Source organism: Budorcas taxicolor, chromosome 11 (genome assembly GCF_023091745.1).
Source record: "Budorcas taxicolor isolate Tak-1 chromosome 11, Takin1.1, whole genome shotgun sequence".
Taxonomy (NCBI): Eukaryota; Metazoa; Chordata; class Mammalia; order Artiodactyla; family Bovidae; genus Budorcas; species Budorcas taxicolor.
The window spans coordinates 159,160,288-159,176,916 of record NC_068920.1 but is presented as its reverse complement, the minus strand read 5'-3'; the positions used below and the strand labels follow the sequence as shown (position 1 = coordinate 159,176,916).

Genomic DNA, 16,629 nt, shown 5'->3' with positions numbered 1-16,629 from the left:
GGGTTGCCACTCCAAATAAGCAGAACAAGTCCATGAAGTTTCCATTTCGAAAAGGTTGCCCTCTCCGAGGTTCCTCCCAAACACAAATTCTGAATTGGTCCCTGAAGCAGTCGAGATGAACATGTGAGCTTGCAGGTAGAAGACCTTGTGAACCTCTCCAAGCCTCAGTCTCTACTTTCGCCAGATGCACAGAATAATTGCTCATTTTTCAATGCTCGAGGGTTACATCTGTGGGATACTGTGAGTTGAGCCTTCAGCCCTGTGTGTGGAGCCGGCTGTCGGTAAATAGAAACTGATTCATAATGTTGGTCACTGTATTCATGTATAGCATAATATTCACAATATTTATCATAAATTCTTTTTTCCTAAACTGATATCCTGGCTTAGATTTACAGTGCCTCCTGGACACTGCACACGGGAGGTGCTTAAAGTGTGTTTGCTCTAATGAAGTGACAGCTATGGTGGGGCAGTGGGGTGCCCTGAAAAGCCCCACCATTTTTTTTTTTTAATATTTATTTGGCTGAGCTGGGTCTTAGTTGCAGCATGTGGGCTCTTAGTTGTTGCATTTGGGATCTAGTTCCCTGACCAGGGATTGAACCTGGGCCCCCTGCATTGGGAGTACAGAGTTTTAGCCACTGGACCACCAGGGAAGTCCCCGACCTGCTATTGAGTCCCCAGATCTGTCCATATTATGTAGCATCCTCCCTTCAGTTCAGTTCAGTTCAGTCACTCAGTCATGTCTGACTCTTTGCCACCCCATGGGCCTCCCTGTCCATCACTAACTCCCAGAGTTTACTCAAACTTGTGTCCATTGAGTCAGTGATGCGGATGTCGTCCGCTTCTCCTCTTGCCTTCAATCTTTCCCAGCGTCAGGGTCTTTTCCAGTGAGTCACCTCTTCACATCAGGTGGCCAAAGTATTGGAGTTTCAGCTTCAGCTTCAGTCTTTCCACGATGAATATTCAGGACTGATTTCCTTTAAGATTAGCTTGTTGGATCTCCTTGCTGTCCAAGGGACTTTCAAGAGTCTTCTCCAACACCACAGTTCAAAAGCATCAATTCTTCGACACTAAGCTTTTATTTTTCAGCTTTCTTTATAGTCCAGCTCTCACATCCATACGTGACTCCCTAGGGCACTCCAGTTTCGACTTGGTTCCCTGGCCTCGGACCCCTCTCCCAAGCTTCATTTTCCACACCTCTACGGCAGGAGGATAAATCTTGGGCAGCCTCAATCAGGAAGTTTCTATAATCTTCGTGGGTGTGGCTCTGAGTCTAGATCTTTCAGGGGGTGCCTAAAAATCCACCTCTACCTTTTTTTTTTTTCTTTCCTGTCCATGGAAGACAAAGTCCCTTCCCTGCATCTGGACTCCAAGACTTTTCCAGGTCTGGCTGGGCAACTGACTTCCAAAGCCTCTCGCATCACTGAATTCCCAAGCCTCGCACGTAATAGATACTCAATAAATGTCTGCAGCATATATGGGCTGGAGGGTTTCTTAGAAATCATCTAGGTAGTCTGGTGTTCCTCATTCATTTTCTAAAAACTCACATACCCTTAGAATAAATAGAAAAAATTTTTCACTCTCCTGACTCAATATTCTAACTTCCCAAGGAAGGATGCTCTTCCATCCCTGGTTGAGGAGTCTTTGCAGAACTACATTACATTGGGATTTCCCTGGTGGTCCAGGGGTTAGGAATCTGCCTTGCAGTGCAGGGGACATGGGTTCAATCCCTGGTGGCGGAACTAAGATCCCACAAGCTAAGGAGAAAAATGAGTCTGCGTGCCCCAGCTGAAGGGTCCGTAGGTCACGACAAGTCACAACAAAAGATCGTACATAACAAGAGATCTCGCTTGAGGCAATGGAGAGCCCACATGCCACAACCAAGACCTAACACAGCCAAATAAATAACCAATTTCAAAAAAAAAAAAAGAAAAGAAATCCATTACATTGTCTGGGATGCCTCCTCCAGGCAGACATCTTGTAATGTGAATTCAAAGTCATCTTTTTTTCCATTTTCAAACTGTAAAATCCTATCAGGCCAGTGAAATCACTGCCCAAACTACCCTTGTTCCTCACTCAAGTTTTACAATACAAGTTTCCTCCCTGCCCCCTCCCAACCGAGAGTCACAGATGGAGCCCAACTGTCCATTCTATCATGGAGCCCTGAGAAAGGAGACTTAACCAGCATCAAACAGCGTGCAGAAGCAGAGCGCAGGCTCAAAGTTGGTTCTCGCAGCTTCCAGGCCCACCGCATTCTTACTGCCCAGACTTCCGAGTTCTAACTCCAGAGCCCCCCCAGCCCAAACCTGACCCATCTGAGCCTCCCAGGCCCAGAGCGGGTAACTGAACCCCCCAGCCCTTCATCCCTGCCTTGGGCCTGGTTGCCTTGGCGGGGAGCCCCACACCCCTTTGTGACTGCAGCCTTGACATCCTGAGCATGACAGCCCTGCCCTCTGCTCCGCACCCAGCCTCAGCGCCTACTTGGCCCTGAGTGCCAGGCGGGTCACAATCACTCTGGAAAGGCATGGAGGCAGCAGGGAGGGGCCAGCAGAGGGACCAGGCCGGGAAGATGGGCTCTCCCAAGGACCAGCCCACCTGTTAGGGGGCTCTAAACTCAAGGGGCCATCTCTGGCCCCACCCCTCAAAGCCCCACTAGGGTGAGTGTGACACTAGCAGCTGGTCAGTGCACGTGTGCGTGGGTGCACACTCAGTCATGTCTGACTCTTTGCGACCCCATTGACTGCAGCCTGCCAGGCTCCTCTGTCCATGGGATTCTCCTGGCAAGAATACTGGAGTGGGTTGCCGTTTTCTCCTCCAGGGGATCTTCCCGATCCACGGGTTGAACCTGAGTCTCCTGCTTGGCAGGGGGATTCTTTACCACGGGAAGCTGGTTCAGAGCTGACAGCAGTCTGGGGAGTGGGGTGTGATAGGGAGGAAGCAGGCTCAGATCCCAGTGTCAGAAGCTGGGGCAGTGGGGGGAGGGGGGTGGGTCTGGGGCTCTGTCTCCAAAGGAGAAGTTTGTTAAAAATAAGTGTCTTGACCTGACCCCAGTGAATCAGAATCTGGGGCATCTGTATTTTCAAGAAGCTCCCACCCAAGGGACTCTGAGGCTCCAGCAGGAATGGGCAACTGCAGGGCAAGCCACCCCTTTAAGCTGGTTCCAGCTTTTCCAGTTTCTACCTGAGAGCTAGTCACAGTATAGCAAGTTGAACACTCCAGGTGTCAAGTGCTTTCCACATGGCACGGTTTCATCCTCACAAAGGAGCAGGCCCTGGGTTATCCCCATTCTATAGATAAGGGCCCTGAGAGCAATCAGCTGGCTTGCGCAAGGGTACAGCTAATAAGTAATGGCAGTGAAAGTCACTCAGTCCTGTCCAACTCCTTACGGACGCCATGGACTGTAAAGCCTGCCAGGCTCCTCTGTCCATGGACTTCTCCAGGCAAGAATACTGGAGTGGGTAGCCATTCCCTTCTCCAGGGGATCTTCCCAACCGTGGGATGGAACCGAGGTCTCCCTCATTGCAGGGGGATTCTTGACTGTCTGAGCCACCAGGGAAGCCCCAGTAAGTAATGGAGCTGAGACTAAATCCTAAATAATAATTTTAAAATAATCATGGCAGTTAGGCTTTGTTAAGCACGTACAAGGTGCCTGGCATTATTCTAAGCCATTTACATCTGCTGGCTCATTTAACGTCACAGCAACTTGAGAATGTGGGTACTCTCACCGTCACCGTTTCTTCAGGTGAGGAAACAGGATCGGGGCGCTCTAGCCTGAAGCCACTTTTACTGTCTGGCGGGCCAGTGGTGGAATCCCCCGAACCACACTGCCGCGCTCTGGGCGCTATGGCCTGGGGGGGGTGGGCTGGTCTACGCCCTACTGTCCACTTCCCACAGCACCCGCCCTCCGCCCCCCACTGGAGTGAGGATGCCCTGAGCTGAGCGCAGGGCCAGTCATGCCCCGGCGTCGCCCCAGCTTCTGGGCCCAGAAGGTGGCGCCCGAGGGGCTCCCCGGGGGTGGCGATCGCCGGCGCAGAGACCCGCTGCTGCCCAGGCTGCTGCGGCCGGAGCTCCGGGCAGCCTCGGGAGCGGGGGTCTTCGGGGTCTCGAGGGCTTCTGAGAGCGGCGCCGAGTGGTGGCAGGCCTCCGCGTGTGAGTCCTTGCACTCCGATCCCGGGCTGGGCTTCAGGCGCTCCCGGTCCCGCCTGCCGGTCCTGCCCACCGTGGCCCAGCGGCCGGCGAGGAGCCGGACAGGGCTGAGGTCGCTGCTGCTGCCGCCCCTGCTCTTGGCCCGCGAGCCCCCCGAATCGGCGCCCGCATGCCCCGAGCTCGGACAGCGCAAGGACCCTCGCAGGGGCTCGGCCAAGGAGACCTCCGATTCCTTGGGCTCCCTCCTAGGAGAAGTTCTCCCGGGCCGGTTCCGGCAGTTCCTGCGACAGTTAAGGGCTGAGTCTGCGGAACGGCTTCTCCCACCGAGTGAGGCCCCTACGCCTCCCCCCAGGGGGCGGGGCAAGGCGGGGCTGCGTCGTTTCCGGTGGTGGGGGTGGTTGGAGTGGGGGTGGTCGGGGTGGGGGGGTCACACCACCTGGCATAGGATTCTTGTATTAGTGAAGTAGGGCTGGCAGAATCCTGACAACCACTGCTTGAGGGCAACCCTGCCATTGTACAGATGAATAAACTGAGGCCCAAAGCCATGCAACCAGGAAGACCCTAATAAAGACTGCCCCCAAGCGAAGGCTCATAACTCTTTCTACTTCATCCTGCCCCACCCCCACCCCAGCACCCGCAACATCTCAACATCAAAGGCATCCTGCGTCAGAGTTCAACAGAAGTCCTCCGCGGTGTTCCAGCTCCCACTTCCTCCCAGACCTTGGGTAAGCGTCAGTGACCTCTTCGTGGGGACAGGGTTGTCACCAACGCTCTGACCATGGAGGACCCTCATATCAGGTGTGGCCTATTTGTTTTCAAGGGGCCAATCGTCCTACCTCAAGAATAGCCTTAAGAAGATTTTGCTTCATCAGATACCTGCCCTGGGGCCCTTGAGTAGAGATTACCCGCAGTTCACCACGGTCAAGGCCAATCAGTGAGTTGTGGGAGGACGGGGGTAGGGGGGTGGGGAGAAAGAACATTTCTTTCCTTCCTCTGTCTTTCCAGAATTTATCCATCTGTCCACCTGTTCATCCATCTATATGTCCATCCATGAATCAACTCTTCTCCCCACCTGTTTAAGGATCATCCATCAACATCTATGAATCCATCCACCCATTCATTAATCAGGTCTTTCACCCACACATTCATAATTCACTGATGAATCCATTCATATATTCATTCTCCTGTTCACCCATCCACCATTGCATACATCTGTGAACCAGGTCTTTTACAATCTATTCATGAATCTCTCCATCCATCCATCCACTCATGAATCAGGTCTCCTGTTGATTCATTAATCCATCTCTCCAGCCAGCCGGCTATTCACAAACTCCCACAATTCTATCCACCTATTCATGAATTCAGTGATTGATCGTCTACCAATCCTTCCATCCACTTGTAAATCCAGGATACTGTCCATCACTAATCTAAGCATGAAGCCAGTCTACATACCCACCTGCATAATCATTCATCCACCCATGTATCCATACATCTACCTATCCTCCTGAGATCCAAACCTTATGCTAAGACCTTTCGGGGAATTCCCTGGCAGTCCAGCGGTTAGGACCCAATGCTTTCACTTCTGTGGCCTGGATTCTACCCCTGGTTGGGGAACTAAGGTCCTGCAAGCCGAGTGGTATGCCAAATAAAAAAGACCTTTTCACTAATTCATCCGTCAGTCCATCCACCCACCCACCCACCAACCCATTCTCTCACCCACCCTGCCATTCATTCATCCATCTCTTCCTCTAACTTTGATTCACTTTTACTATATGTCAGTGGAGAAAGTGAAGTTGCTCAGTCGTGTCTCTTTGCGACCCTGTGGACTGTAGCCCACCAGGCTCCTCTGTCCATGGGATTCTCCAGGCAAGAATACTGGAGTGGGTTGCCATTTCCTTCTCCAGGGGATTTTCCCGACCCAGGGATTGAACCCGGGTCTCCTCCATTGCAGGCAGATGCTTTAACCTCTGAGCCACCAGGGAAGACCCAGGGAGGAAGTCAATGGAGAAGGAAATGGCAACCCACTCCAGTATTCTTGCCTGGAGAATTCCATGGACAGAGGAGCCTCGTGGGCTACAGCCCATGGGGTTACAGAGAGCCGGCCATGACTGAGTGACTGAGCACGGCACATATGTCAAATATTGGGGGAAATAGACTAAGGAATGGAAGTAGGAAGAGCCTGGGCACTAGAACTTAGCTGGACCTGGATGCAATAGCTCTAAGGGAGGGAGAAAATAATGCAGAAGTAGTTCCCCCTGCTTAACTCTGGATGAAAGGTGAAGAGCATCGTCCTTGAGTTTTAAGACCAAGGACAGTACATACGCTAGACATGCCATTCCTTCTCATCCTGGGCCCATGGCAGACATTACTAATTGAGCACAGCACTTTTCCCCCACTGAGCTTCAGAACCCTTCTTGGCTCAGTGCTCCAGGAATACACCGCCTATGGATATGCACCACTGTTGCGTAACTAGGTCCCAATGCATGTAGCTGATACTGTCTTGGTCATCTACTGGGTGCCTGACTCTTCAAGGGACTCATGAAAAGTGTCCTCTCTGTGTCCACATGGACATAAAGATGTGGTCAGATAAATGGAGACAGATATATCCATAGGCATGTACTTAAGATCAAACACGGCATTTCTGAAAAACAGAGCCCTCAGTGCATCGAGCACACCGTCCTGCAGCCTTGCTTTGGAGGCTGAAATGAATAGCAGTAAATGTAATAATCACAGATCCCCTTTACTGAGCCCAGGCCCCTGGCCAGGCTTCAAACTAGACGCCTCACATTTTATCTGATACTCTACGAACTCTTAGCGCACTTCTAGGAGGGATGTTAGTGTAAAGAAGCCGCCTATCAATGCAGGTTAGACAAAAAAGATGCGAGTTTGATCCCTGGGTCAGGAAGATCCCCTGGAGTAGGGCACGGCAACCCACTCTAGTATTCTTGCCTGGAGAATCCCATGGACAGAGGAGCCTGGCAAGCTACAGTTCATAGGGTCACAAAGAGTCAACACAACTGAAGCAACTTAGCATGCACTCAGACTCTTACAGGGCTTCCCAGGTGGCGCTAGTGGTAAAGAACCCGCCTCCAGTTGGGAAGATCCCCTGGAGGAGGGCATGGCAACTCACTCCAGTATTCTTGCCTGGAGAATCCCATGGACAGAGGAGCCTGGAAGTCAGTAGTTCATAAGGCCACAAAGAGCCGGAGATGACTGAAGTGACTTAGCACGCACTCATGCAAACTGTTATAAGGATGTTGTTATCCTGTCCACAATACACAGTACATAACTTAAAGGGGAGATCTGCTGGTGGTCTGCCCAGTGTCACAGGACTGGGATGGTTCATAGTTGAAATTGATGACTATGAGGAACAGTTCTCAGAGATGTTTACTCTTGGCCCTGCAGACCCTGGGGGGGCGGGGTGTGTGTGGGGGGGGTGCTTTGCAGTCTTTTTCATGTCTTCCCAGCCCTGTACTGTGGGCACGATGATCCCATTTTACAGACAAAGAAACTGAGGCTCCAAGGGTTAGAATTGAAACCCAGGGACCGCCCAACTCCTGAGTTCATATCCTTCTTCTCTCTGCTGAATTGCTTGATATACAAGAGTACCCGGTCTGGAACCAGGATTCATAGCCCAGTCCCACCCCTAACTAGCTGTGCGATCTTGGACAAGTTGCAAAAAAAAAAAAAAATCAAAAAACCTCTGTGCCTCAGTTTCCTCATCGGTAAAATGGGACTAATAATCGTGTTTCACAGGGTGGTGCGGGTTTGGTGGGCTGATGCCTGTTATGTGCTTGATCCATTGCTTTGCGGGGCAGGAAGTGTTCAGGAGGGACCTGCTCTGATGGTCAGGATCCCAGAGAGCTCTGGTGGACATGTGTGTTGCCGGGGTGGCATGGAGGCTGGCGGCTGAACCCCTCTCATCTGTCTCACCAGGCCCCAGGCTACACAGGCCCCGAAGCTCAAGGCTGTGCTCACCCACAACTCCTCAGGGGAAGGCTCAGGGCACCGCAGGCGATGTTGCCCTTTCCGAGTGCGATTCGCTGATGAGACGCTGAGGGACACAGCGCTCCGTTACTGGGAACGCAGCTGTGCCGGTGAGCAGACAGGAGGGGGAGCCCCGGGACTCCGGAAAGTTCCAGCCTGAAGCCTGGCCAGCAGAGGCTAGGCCCAGGTACTGCAAAGGCCAAGAGGCCACTGACCCCGCAGAGGAGGCCCCTGAACTGGCCTTTCCAGAAGCTCTTAGGGTGACCTTCAAGGATCGTCTGAGGTCCAGCAGAGGTGGCTCAAGGCAGATGGTGCCAGGGAGCAGCTGGGCCCAGAGAACAGGGTCTGCCCAGGCCTGGCCACCACGGAAGGATTGCTCACTTCCAAGGGTCCCCACATGCTGTATCCTCTGCCCACCTTGGAACCCGCACCCACAGCCTGCAGACCCCGCATCTGGCCTCCAGGGGCTGGAGAAGGTGGGAACTGGGACACCCGAAGCTTTTCCCCGACCCATGAAGGCAGACCTCAGGGGCCTGGCTGGGGAGGTGTCCAGAAAGTTCTAGAGGATCACACCTCTGTGGGAGGCTGGCACTGCCTGATCCAGCAAGGAAGCTCGGAACCGACCATCAGTCCCAGGTTCCCCGGGGGAACTGTGCTCTCGGTTCCTTGGGTGATGGATGCGGTCGTATTGGTGCTGGCAGTTTCCATTGTTTCCTGAAGTGGGTGTCACAAGAGGCAAGCAGGAAGAATGCACATCCTCGCTCTAGCATGAACCCTTCCCAAGGCCCCCTTTCCCCATCTGCCTGGCCCTTTCTCTTCTCAGGATCCAGTAATCCAATAGCCTCATCTATTTATTAAGCGTCGACTGTGTGCACTTTCAGAGAACAGCTGCTCCAAAGCCTTGCTGGGGATTTTTATTTTTCAGTTGCTTAGTCATGTCCAACTGTTTGTGACCCCATGGACTGCAGCACACCAGGCTTCCCTGTCCTTCACCAACTCCCAGAGCTTGTTCAAATTAGTTTCCATTGAGTCAATGATGCCATCCAACCACCTCATCCTCTGTTGCCCCCTTCTCCTCCTGCCCTCGCTGGGGGTAAAGTCCTCAAAATCCAGGACCTTGGCCAATTCAGGAGGAGCCTGACCCAGCCCCCTCAGGATCACAGGAAGTTGGAGGTGGAAGCTGAAACTTTGCCCAGTTTTGTTTGATGGGGGAAGCCAAGGCTCCAAGAGCAGATGACAAGCAGCTGAGAAGTCAGCGTCCACCCCAGCCACTTCTGGGAATCCCAGCAAAGGGAGGGGTGGGGAGGAGGCTGGAGAAAGTTTCTTGAGAATGGCAGCTGGCTGGCACGGGAGACACTTCCTGGGCAGTTGCTGGGCACAGGAGCTGTGGCCATCTCCTCGGGGCACCAGAGCGGGGATTTCAGGCTTCCTGACCAGCCAGAGGGGCAGCTGTTGGGCAGGAAAGGCTCCAACCCTGTAGGATTCTCAGCATCATTGCTTGGATTCCCTGGTGGGGCCACTGGGCTTCCCATGGTGGGAAAAGGGGGCCTGTTTTGGGCTGGAGCAGGAGTGGGTGTGTGGGGAGAGGATGGGGGGCAGTGCAGAGCTTGGATAAGAAAGGCAGAAACAGTCATGCAGGATAGTTTTAAAACCAGAGTCTTCTCTGGAGGCAGCCAGAAGGTGCTGGGGAGCCTGGGGTTGCCATGGAGACAGGGCTCTGCCTGTCACAGGGAAGAGGGGGGAGGGTGGGGTACAGGTGGCCCCGCCCAGGGAAGAGATCTCACCCATGCCCCCTCTCCTTCAGCCCGGCAGGGCATCTTCGAGAACAGGACAGCCAGCCCCCAGTCGACAGCATCGGATCGGGTGTTCGGCAGTATCGGGAGATGGCTGGAGAGCTTGCCCAAAGCCCTGTACCCGAGGGCCAAGGAGGAGACCGCGGCCAGCCCCTTCAGCTGGGACTTCCCTGGCCTGTGAGGCTTTGTGGAAGGGGACGGGATTCACGCGCCTCCTCCCCCTGTAAACTACCCTGTCCAGCGGTGGTCTGGGCCCTGGAGGGTCCTGCCAGCGACGTGTGGACCTGGGACTCAGGGTCCACGCAGCTCATGGGCGCCTGTCCCCCTCAGGTCCACCCTGGAGCCGAAAGGCCACCTCCCTGAGGACACTTCCATGAACAGCAGCCTGCCCTTCATCCCCAGGGCCACCGCCCAGAGGCAGCGGGGGGACCTCAAAACCATCCTGGAGCAGGTGGGCAAATCGCCCTGTTCCTGGAGCCAGAAGCTGGTGAGCACTTGCCGGTGGCCAGCCGCCTGGAGCGCCCTGCCTGGTGGGAGGGTGCCCAGTGGGGTGACTTGGTCTCTGGGTAAAGCCTCTGTATGTGCTTGCCTAAGGGGTGGGCTTTCAGGATGGACCGCCTGGGGTCAGATTCCAGCTCCTACCTTGCTATAGGTGGGGGCTTTTTTATGTCAGTTTCTGCATCTGTAAAATGGGGCTGAAAGCGGTGTCTGCCCCCTCGGGCTGCAGTGTAGAACTCCCTGGGCCCAGGAAACCCCATCTCCTGCCCAGAGGCCCCTGAAAATGGCCCTGCTTCTCTCTCTAGGAGTCCTTCCTGCCCAGCTTGGTGCTGCACACAGTCCTAAAACGAGGCCGCCCTAAGGGGTACCAGCTCCTCCTGCCTTCAGCATCTCATCGCACCCAGAGGTGAATGGTCACTGGTGTCCAAGCCCAGCCGTGGACATGGGTGAGGGGTGAAGAGAGGCCTTCCCTGACCCACAAATAAAAGCACATCCCAGGTGGCTGGTATCTGCTGCCGGGTCTCACCCTGCAAACCTCTCCAGGTGCCTGGTTGCTAGTCTTCAGGGGTCCTGGACCAGGGGTACGGAAGGGGTAGGGTCACAGAAGATGAGGAAGCGAGGCATCTTTAGGGGTCAGGCTTGTTCCAAGTGAACCATTCTGGGAGGTGGGAGACCCTGCCTTATACCTCAAACCTGGGACCAAGCCTCTGTCAACCTTGATCAGCCCACACCTGAAACAGGCACCTGCTCTGAACCACCACCCCCCCAGCCTCCATCTTTGACTGGAACCAAAGGCTGCTTGTTGTTGGAAGAGGACCCTCTTCAACAACACAAGAGGCGACTCTACACATGAACATCACCAGATGGTCAATACCGAAATCAGACTGATTATATTCTTTGCAGTCGAAGATACAGAAGCTCTATATAGTCAGCAAAAACAAGACCAGAAGCTGACTGTGGCTCAGATCATGAACTCCTTATTGCAAAATTCAGACCTAAATTGAAGAAAGTAAGGAAAACCACTAGACCATTCAAGTATGACCTAAATCAAATCCCTTACAATTATGCAGTGGAAGTGATAAATAGATTCAAAGGATCAGATCGGATAGACAGATGATCTGAAGAACTGTGGATGGCAGTTGGTAACACTGTACAGGAGACTGTGATCAAAACCATGCCCAAGAAAAAGAAATGCAAAAAGGCAAAATGGTTGTCTGAGGAGACCTTACAAATAGCTGAGAAAAGAAGAGAAGTGAAAGACAAAGGAGAAATGGAAAGATATACCCATCTGAATGCAGAGTTCCAAAGAATAGCAAGGAGAGATAAGAAAGCCTTCCTGAACGATCAATGCAAAGAAATAGAGGAAAACAATAGATTGGGAAAGACTAGAGATTTCTTTAAGAAAATGAGAGATACCAAGGGAACATTTCATGAAAGATGGGCACAATAAAGGACAGAAATGATATGGACCTAACTGAAGCAGAAGATATTAAGAAGAGGTGGCAAGAATACACAGAAGAACTATACAAAAAAGATCTTAATGACCCAGATGACCACGATGGTGTGATCACTCACCTAGAGCCAGACATCCTGGAATGCTAAGTCAAATGGGCCTTAGGAAGCATCACTATGAACAAGGCTAGTGGAGGCGATGGAATTCCAGCTGAGCTATTTCAAATCCTAAAGGATGATGCTGTGAAAGTGCTGCACTCAATATGCCAGCAAACTTGGAAAACTCAGCAGTGGCCACAGGACTGGAAAAGGTCAGTTTTCATTTCAATCCCAAAGAAGGGCAATGCCAAAGAATGCTCAAACTACCGCACAATTGCGCTCGTCTCACATGCTAGTAAAGTAATGCTCAAAATTCTCCAAGCCAGGCTTCAAAAGTACATTAACCAAGAACTTTTAGATGTTCGAGTTGGATTTAGAAAAGGCAGAGGAACCAGTAATCAAATTGCCAACATCCGTTGGATCATAGAAAAAGCAAGAGAATTCCAGAAAAACATCTGCTTCATCAACTACACTACAGCCTTTGACTGTGTGAATCACAACAAGCTGTGGAAAATTCTTAAAGAGATGGGTATACCAGACCTCTTTACCTGCCACCTGGGAAATCTGTATGCAGATCAAGAAGCAATAGTTTAAACTGTTCAAAACTGGGAGAGGGAGTATGTGAACGCTGTATATTGTCACTCTGCTTATGTAACTTATATGCAGAGTACATCATGTGAAATGCTGGGCTGGATGAAGCACAAGCTGGAATCAAAGATTGCCGGGAGAAATATCAATAACCTCAGATATGCAGATGACACTACCCTTATGGCAGAAAGTGAAGTGAATTGAAGTCGCTCAGTTTTGTCTGACTCTTTGCGACCCCATGGACTGTAGCCCATCAGGCTCCTCAGTCCATGGAATTTTCCAGGCAAGAATACTAGAGTGGGTTGCCATTTCCTTCTCCAGCTTCGGGATAGGGGGTTGCTAAGCACTGTCGGCAGAAAGTGAAGAGGAACTAAAGAGCCTCTTGATGAAAGTGAAGGAGGAGAGTGAAAAAACTGCCTTAAAACTCAACATTCAAAAAAACTAAGATCATGGCATCCAGTCCCATCATTTCATGACAAATAGATGGGAAAATAATGGAAACAGTGAGAGATTTTATTTTCCTGGGCTTCAAAATCACTGCAGATGGTGACTGCAGCCATGAAGTTAAAAGATGCTTGCTCCTTGGAAGAAAAGCTATGACAAACCTAGACACATATTAAAAAGTAGAGACATTACTTTACTGACAAAGTTCTGTATAGTCAAAGCTGTGGTTTTTCCAGTAGTCAGTTGGATCATAAAGAAAGCTGAGTGCCAAAGAATTGATACTTGTAAACTGTGGGAAGACTCTTGAGAGTCCCTTGGACTGCAAGGAGATCAAACCAGTCAATCCTAAAGGAAATCAGTCTTGAATATTCATTGGAAGGGCTGATGCTGAAGCTCCAATACTTTGGCCACCTAAGGCAAAGAACTGACTCATTGGAAAAGACCATGATGCTGGGAAAGATTGAAGGCAGGAGAAGGGAACAACAGAGGATGAGATGGTTGGATGAAATGGTCCATCAAAGACTTGATGGACATGAGTTTGAGCAAGCTCGGAGAGTTGGTGATGACCAGGGAAGCCTGGTGTGCTGCAGTCCGTGGGGTTGGAGAGTTGGAGACTGAACGGAGAGGCTGCTTGTGGGACTCCCTGGTAGGGGAAGTGCGTCCAGACTGTGGCGGAAGGGAGCCTTCCCCAGGCCAGGTTTTCACTGTCTGGTCCCTGGAGGGCAAGCATCTGGGTGGGCAGGGGCCAGATGTTTCTCTCCTGGTTGGGGCTGGGGTGGTACTGGGAGTGGGGGAGTGTTTGGAGTCACATCAGGAGGTGGTGAAGGACAAGGTGGCAGGAACCGCCTGGAGTCCTCCTGACGCTGCACTGACCCATCAGCGCCACCTCTTTCTGCCTGTGTGCCAGGTTTGGCCCTGCCACACACCTGCATGCCCGCCACTGGGCAGAGTTCAGCCCCCTCCCCTTCCTGAAGCCGCGCTGTGGCTCCAATCCCTCGCCAAGGCCAGCGTCGAGGTCTCTTTCGCCACCTCCTGGCCACCGAGGAAACAGCCTCGGAACCCACACTCAGTGGCTGCACTGCTGAGGAGGAAGGGATGGAAGGTGGGCTGGACGGGCCGCAGGGTTTGTGGGACCAGGATGGGTTGTGGATGGAGGAGGGTGCTGTTTTCTTTCTTTTTTTATTAATTGAAGGATAATTGCTTTATAGAATTTTGCTGTTTTTTGTCAAACCTCAACATGAATCAGCCATAGGTATACATATATCCCCTCCCTTTTGAACCTCCCTCCCACCTCCTTCCCCATCCCACCCCTCTAGGTTGACAGAGAGCCCCTGTTAGAGTTTCCTGAGCCAGACAGCAAATTCCCGCTTGGCTATCTATTTTACATATGGTAATAGAAGTTGAGGGTGCTGTTTTGAACAGGCTTTGCCTCCACAAAGGGGTCAGTTCAGTTCAGTTCAGTCTGTCAATCCTGTCTGACTCTTTGCGACCCCATGGACTGCAGCACGCCAGGCCTCCTTGTCCACCACCAACTCCCGGAGTTTACTTAGACTCATGTCCATTGAGTCGGTGATGCCATCCAACCATCTCATCCTCTGTCATCCCCTTCTCCTTCTGCCTTCAATCTTTCCCAGCATCAGGGTCTTTGCCAATGAATCAGTTCTTCGCATCAGGTGGCCAAAGTATTGGAGTTTCAGCTTCAGCATCAGTCCTTCCAATGAACACCCAGGACTGATTTCCTTTAGGATGGACTGGCTGGATCTCCTTGCAGACTAAGGGACTCTCAAGTCACGGATCTACAAACCCTGTGGGGGATGGGACCACAGGGGGATTGCAATCCCTGGGATGACTTAATCTCTCCCATCCCCACTCTCTGACTTGCACGCCCTCCCAGTCCACCAGCAGTGGTTCTGTTTCCTGGAGAGCCTGCGACTCCAAAAGGAGGCTTGCTTCTACTACACCTCCTTCTCTTGGCTTTTGCGCAGGCCAAGCTCACCGGCTCCGAGCCTCAGTATGTACCCCCTGCAGAGTCGCCGCGGACCACCCCCCCCAAAGGAGGCCACCGGCTGCAGCGCCGCGCCGTGCCCACGCGGGGGCAGTGTTGGCCTGGCTTTGGCGCCGCCCGGCGCGGCCGAAACTTCTCAGCCTCTTGCTCAAGGGTCGGAAACTTTTCCCCTCGCGCGGCGCTGGCGCCTGGCGTCCTGCCCCCTGCGCGAGCTCTCCGCACCGGACCGCGGACCGGGACCCCGGGGGACGCTCCCAACCCCCTCCCCCAACGACTCTTTCTCGTTTTTTTGTCGTTAAAGCAAAAAATCTGCTTAAGCTTGCAACAGCGGGGTCAGCCGCGAGCACTGGAGATGGAGTCCCGCGTGCAGAGCACGGGGGCGGGAGTCGGGGTGTCGGGGCCCCCCAGAGCTGGCGGCGGGGACCCGGCGGGCGGCCACGCGGGGTCCCGCAGGCCGGCTTGTCGGGGACCCCTTCGCTCCTCGCCCCCACCCCGCCACGCCCCGCCTCGCATCCCTTCAGCTCGCATCGTCCCCCTCCCCCGGGGTCCCCCTCCAGCCTTCCATTTCTTCCTTCCCTCTCCGCGTTCTCGTCCTCTCTCCTGTCTCCCTCCTCGACAGACACGGATTCCGTGTCAAGAGGACCTTGAGCGGCCCCGAGCCTCCCCTCCCGCCACTCCCAGCAGAAACGCAGGGACACACGGGGACAGCCGCGGACAGGCGCCTGCGCGCGCGCGCGCACACACACACGCACATAAACACACGCATCACACACGCACCGCACACGCACAGACACATCACACACACAGGCACCACATCCCAAGACCCACACCACACAGTTAGAAACCCCACATAACGGAACACCCACATACCCAGCGGTCTGCCAGCGACCGCACCCCCCACCTTCTGGGTGCACTTGTTGCCTGGGAGGCCGCAGATGCAGCCCCCACCGCAGTCCTCTGTAGACCTTTCCAGCATGCCCCTGCCCCTCTGCACACAGAGCTTGGACTTGGGGTGACTAAGAAGGGGGAGGGAGGGAGGGACTTGCTTCAGGGAGGGGAGCGACCCCTCCCCAGGGTCCCCAGCGGGGTCCTTCTCGCTGGTACATTACCACTCAGGGCTGGCACGTGGCCAGTCCCTCCTGGGCTCCAGGGAGCCGCACGGCTGGAAGGCCCCGGGAAGCAGCTGTGGCTGGAGCTGGCCACCCCTCCAGCTCTTGCTCCCACAACCGCAGATCCCCTGAATCTCCAGAGGGTGGGGCAAGGCAGGTCGGCCACCCTCCGCCCCACACACTGGTCTCTTCCGGTTCCTGTCTGCCCTCCTCAATCTGAGCCATAGTAGCACCCACCTCATTCCACCCCCTACCCTGGACCGCCTGCCTGGGCCGTGGGTAGACCTGTGCCAAACCAGGGCTGGCAGACAGAGCTGCGGCTAGCTTGAAGGCTGGTGGGGAGGGAGGAATGCTCCCAACCCAGCGCAGAAGGAGGTGATGGGAGAAGCAGGAAAAGCACCCCTCCCTTCTCCTGGGGTCCCCCGTCACTGGGCCTCTCCACCCCCTGGAGGGCATCTTCTTAGCAAATAAGGAAACTGAGGCCCAGGGAAGTTACGGGGTCTTGTCCAGG

At 53.5% G+C, this 16,629-nt stretch overlaps 1 protein-coding gene and 1 non-coding gene across 2 annotated transcripts; one reads left to right on the top strand and one right to left on the bottom strand.

Moving 5' to 3' along the window:
- Nucleotides 1–577: 577 nt before the first annotated feature.
- TRNAG-CCC (transfer RNA glycine (anticodon CCC)) lies at nucleotides 578–650 on the bottom strand. Its single transcript has one exon. It is a non-coding gene; the product is annotated as a tRNA-Gly (tRNA).
- A 3,300-nt stretch (nucleotides 651–3,950) lies between these two features.
- Nucleotides 3,951–10,898, top strand: C11H9orf50 (chromosome 11 C9orf50 homolog). Its single transcript, XM_052648285.1, has 7 exons — nucleotides 3,951–4,470; nucleotides 4,775–4,868; nucleotides 4,964–5,077; nucleotides 8,080–8,240; nucleotides 9,935–10,100; nucleotides 10,254–10,410; nucleotides 10,727–10,898. Exons 1-7 carry the CDS (start codon nucleotides 3,951–3,953, stop codon nucleotides 10,829–10,831), a joined length of 1,317 nt encoding a protein of 438 aa, XP_052504245.1. The 3' UTR covers nucleotides 10,832–10,898.
- The last annotated feature ends 5,731 nt before the right edge of the window (nucleotides 10,899–16,629 follow it).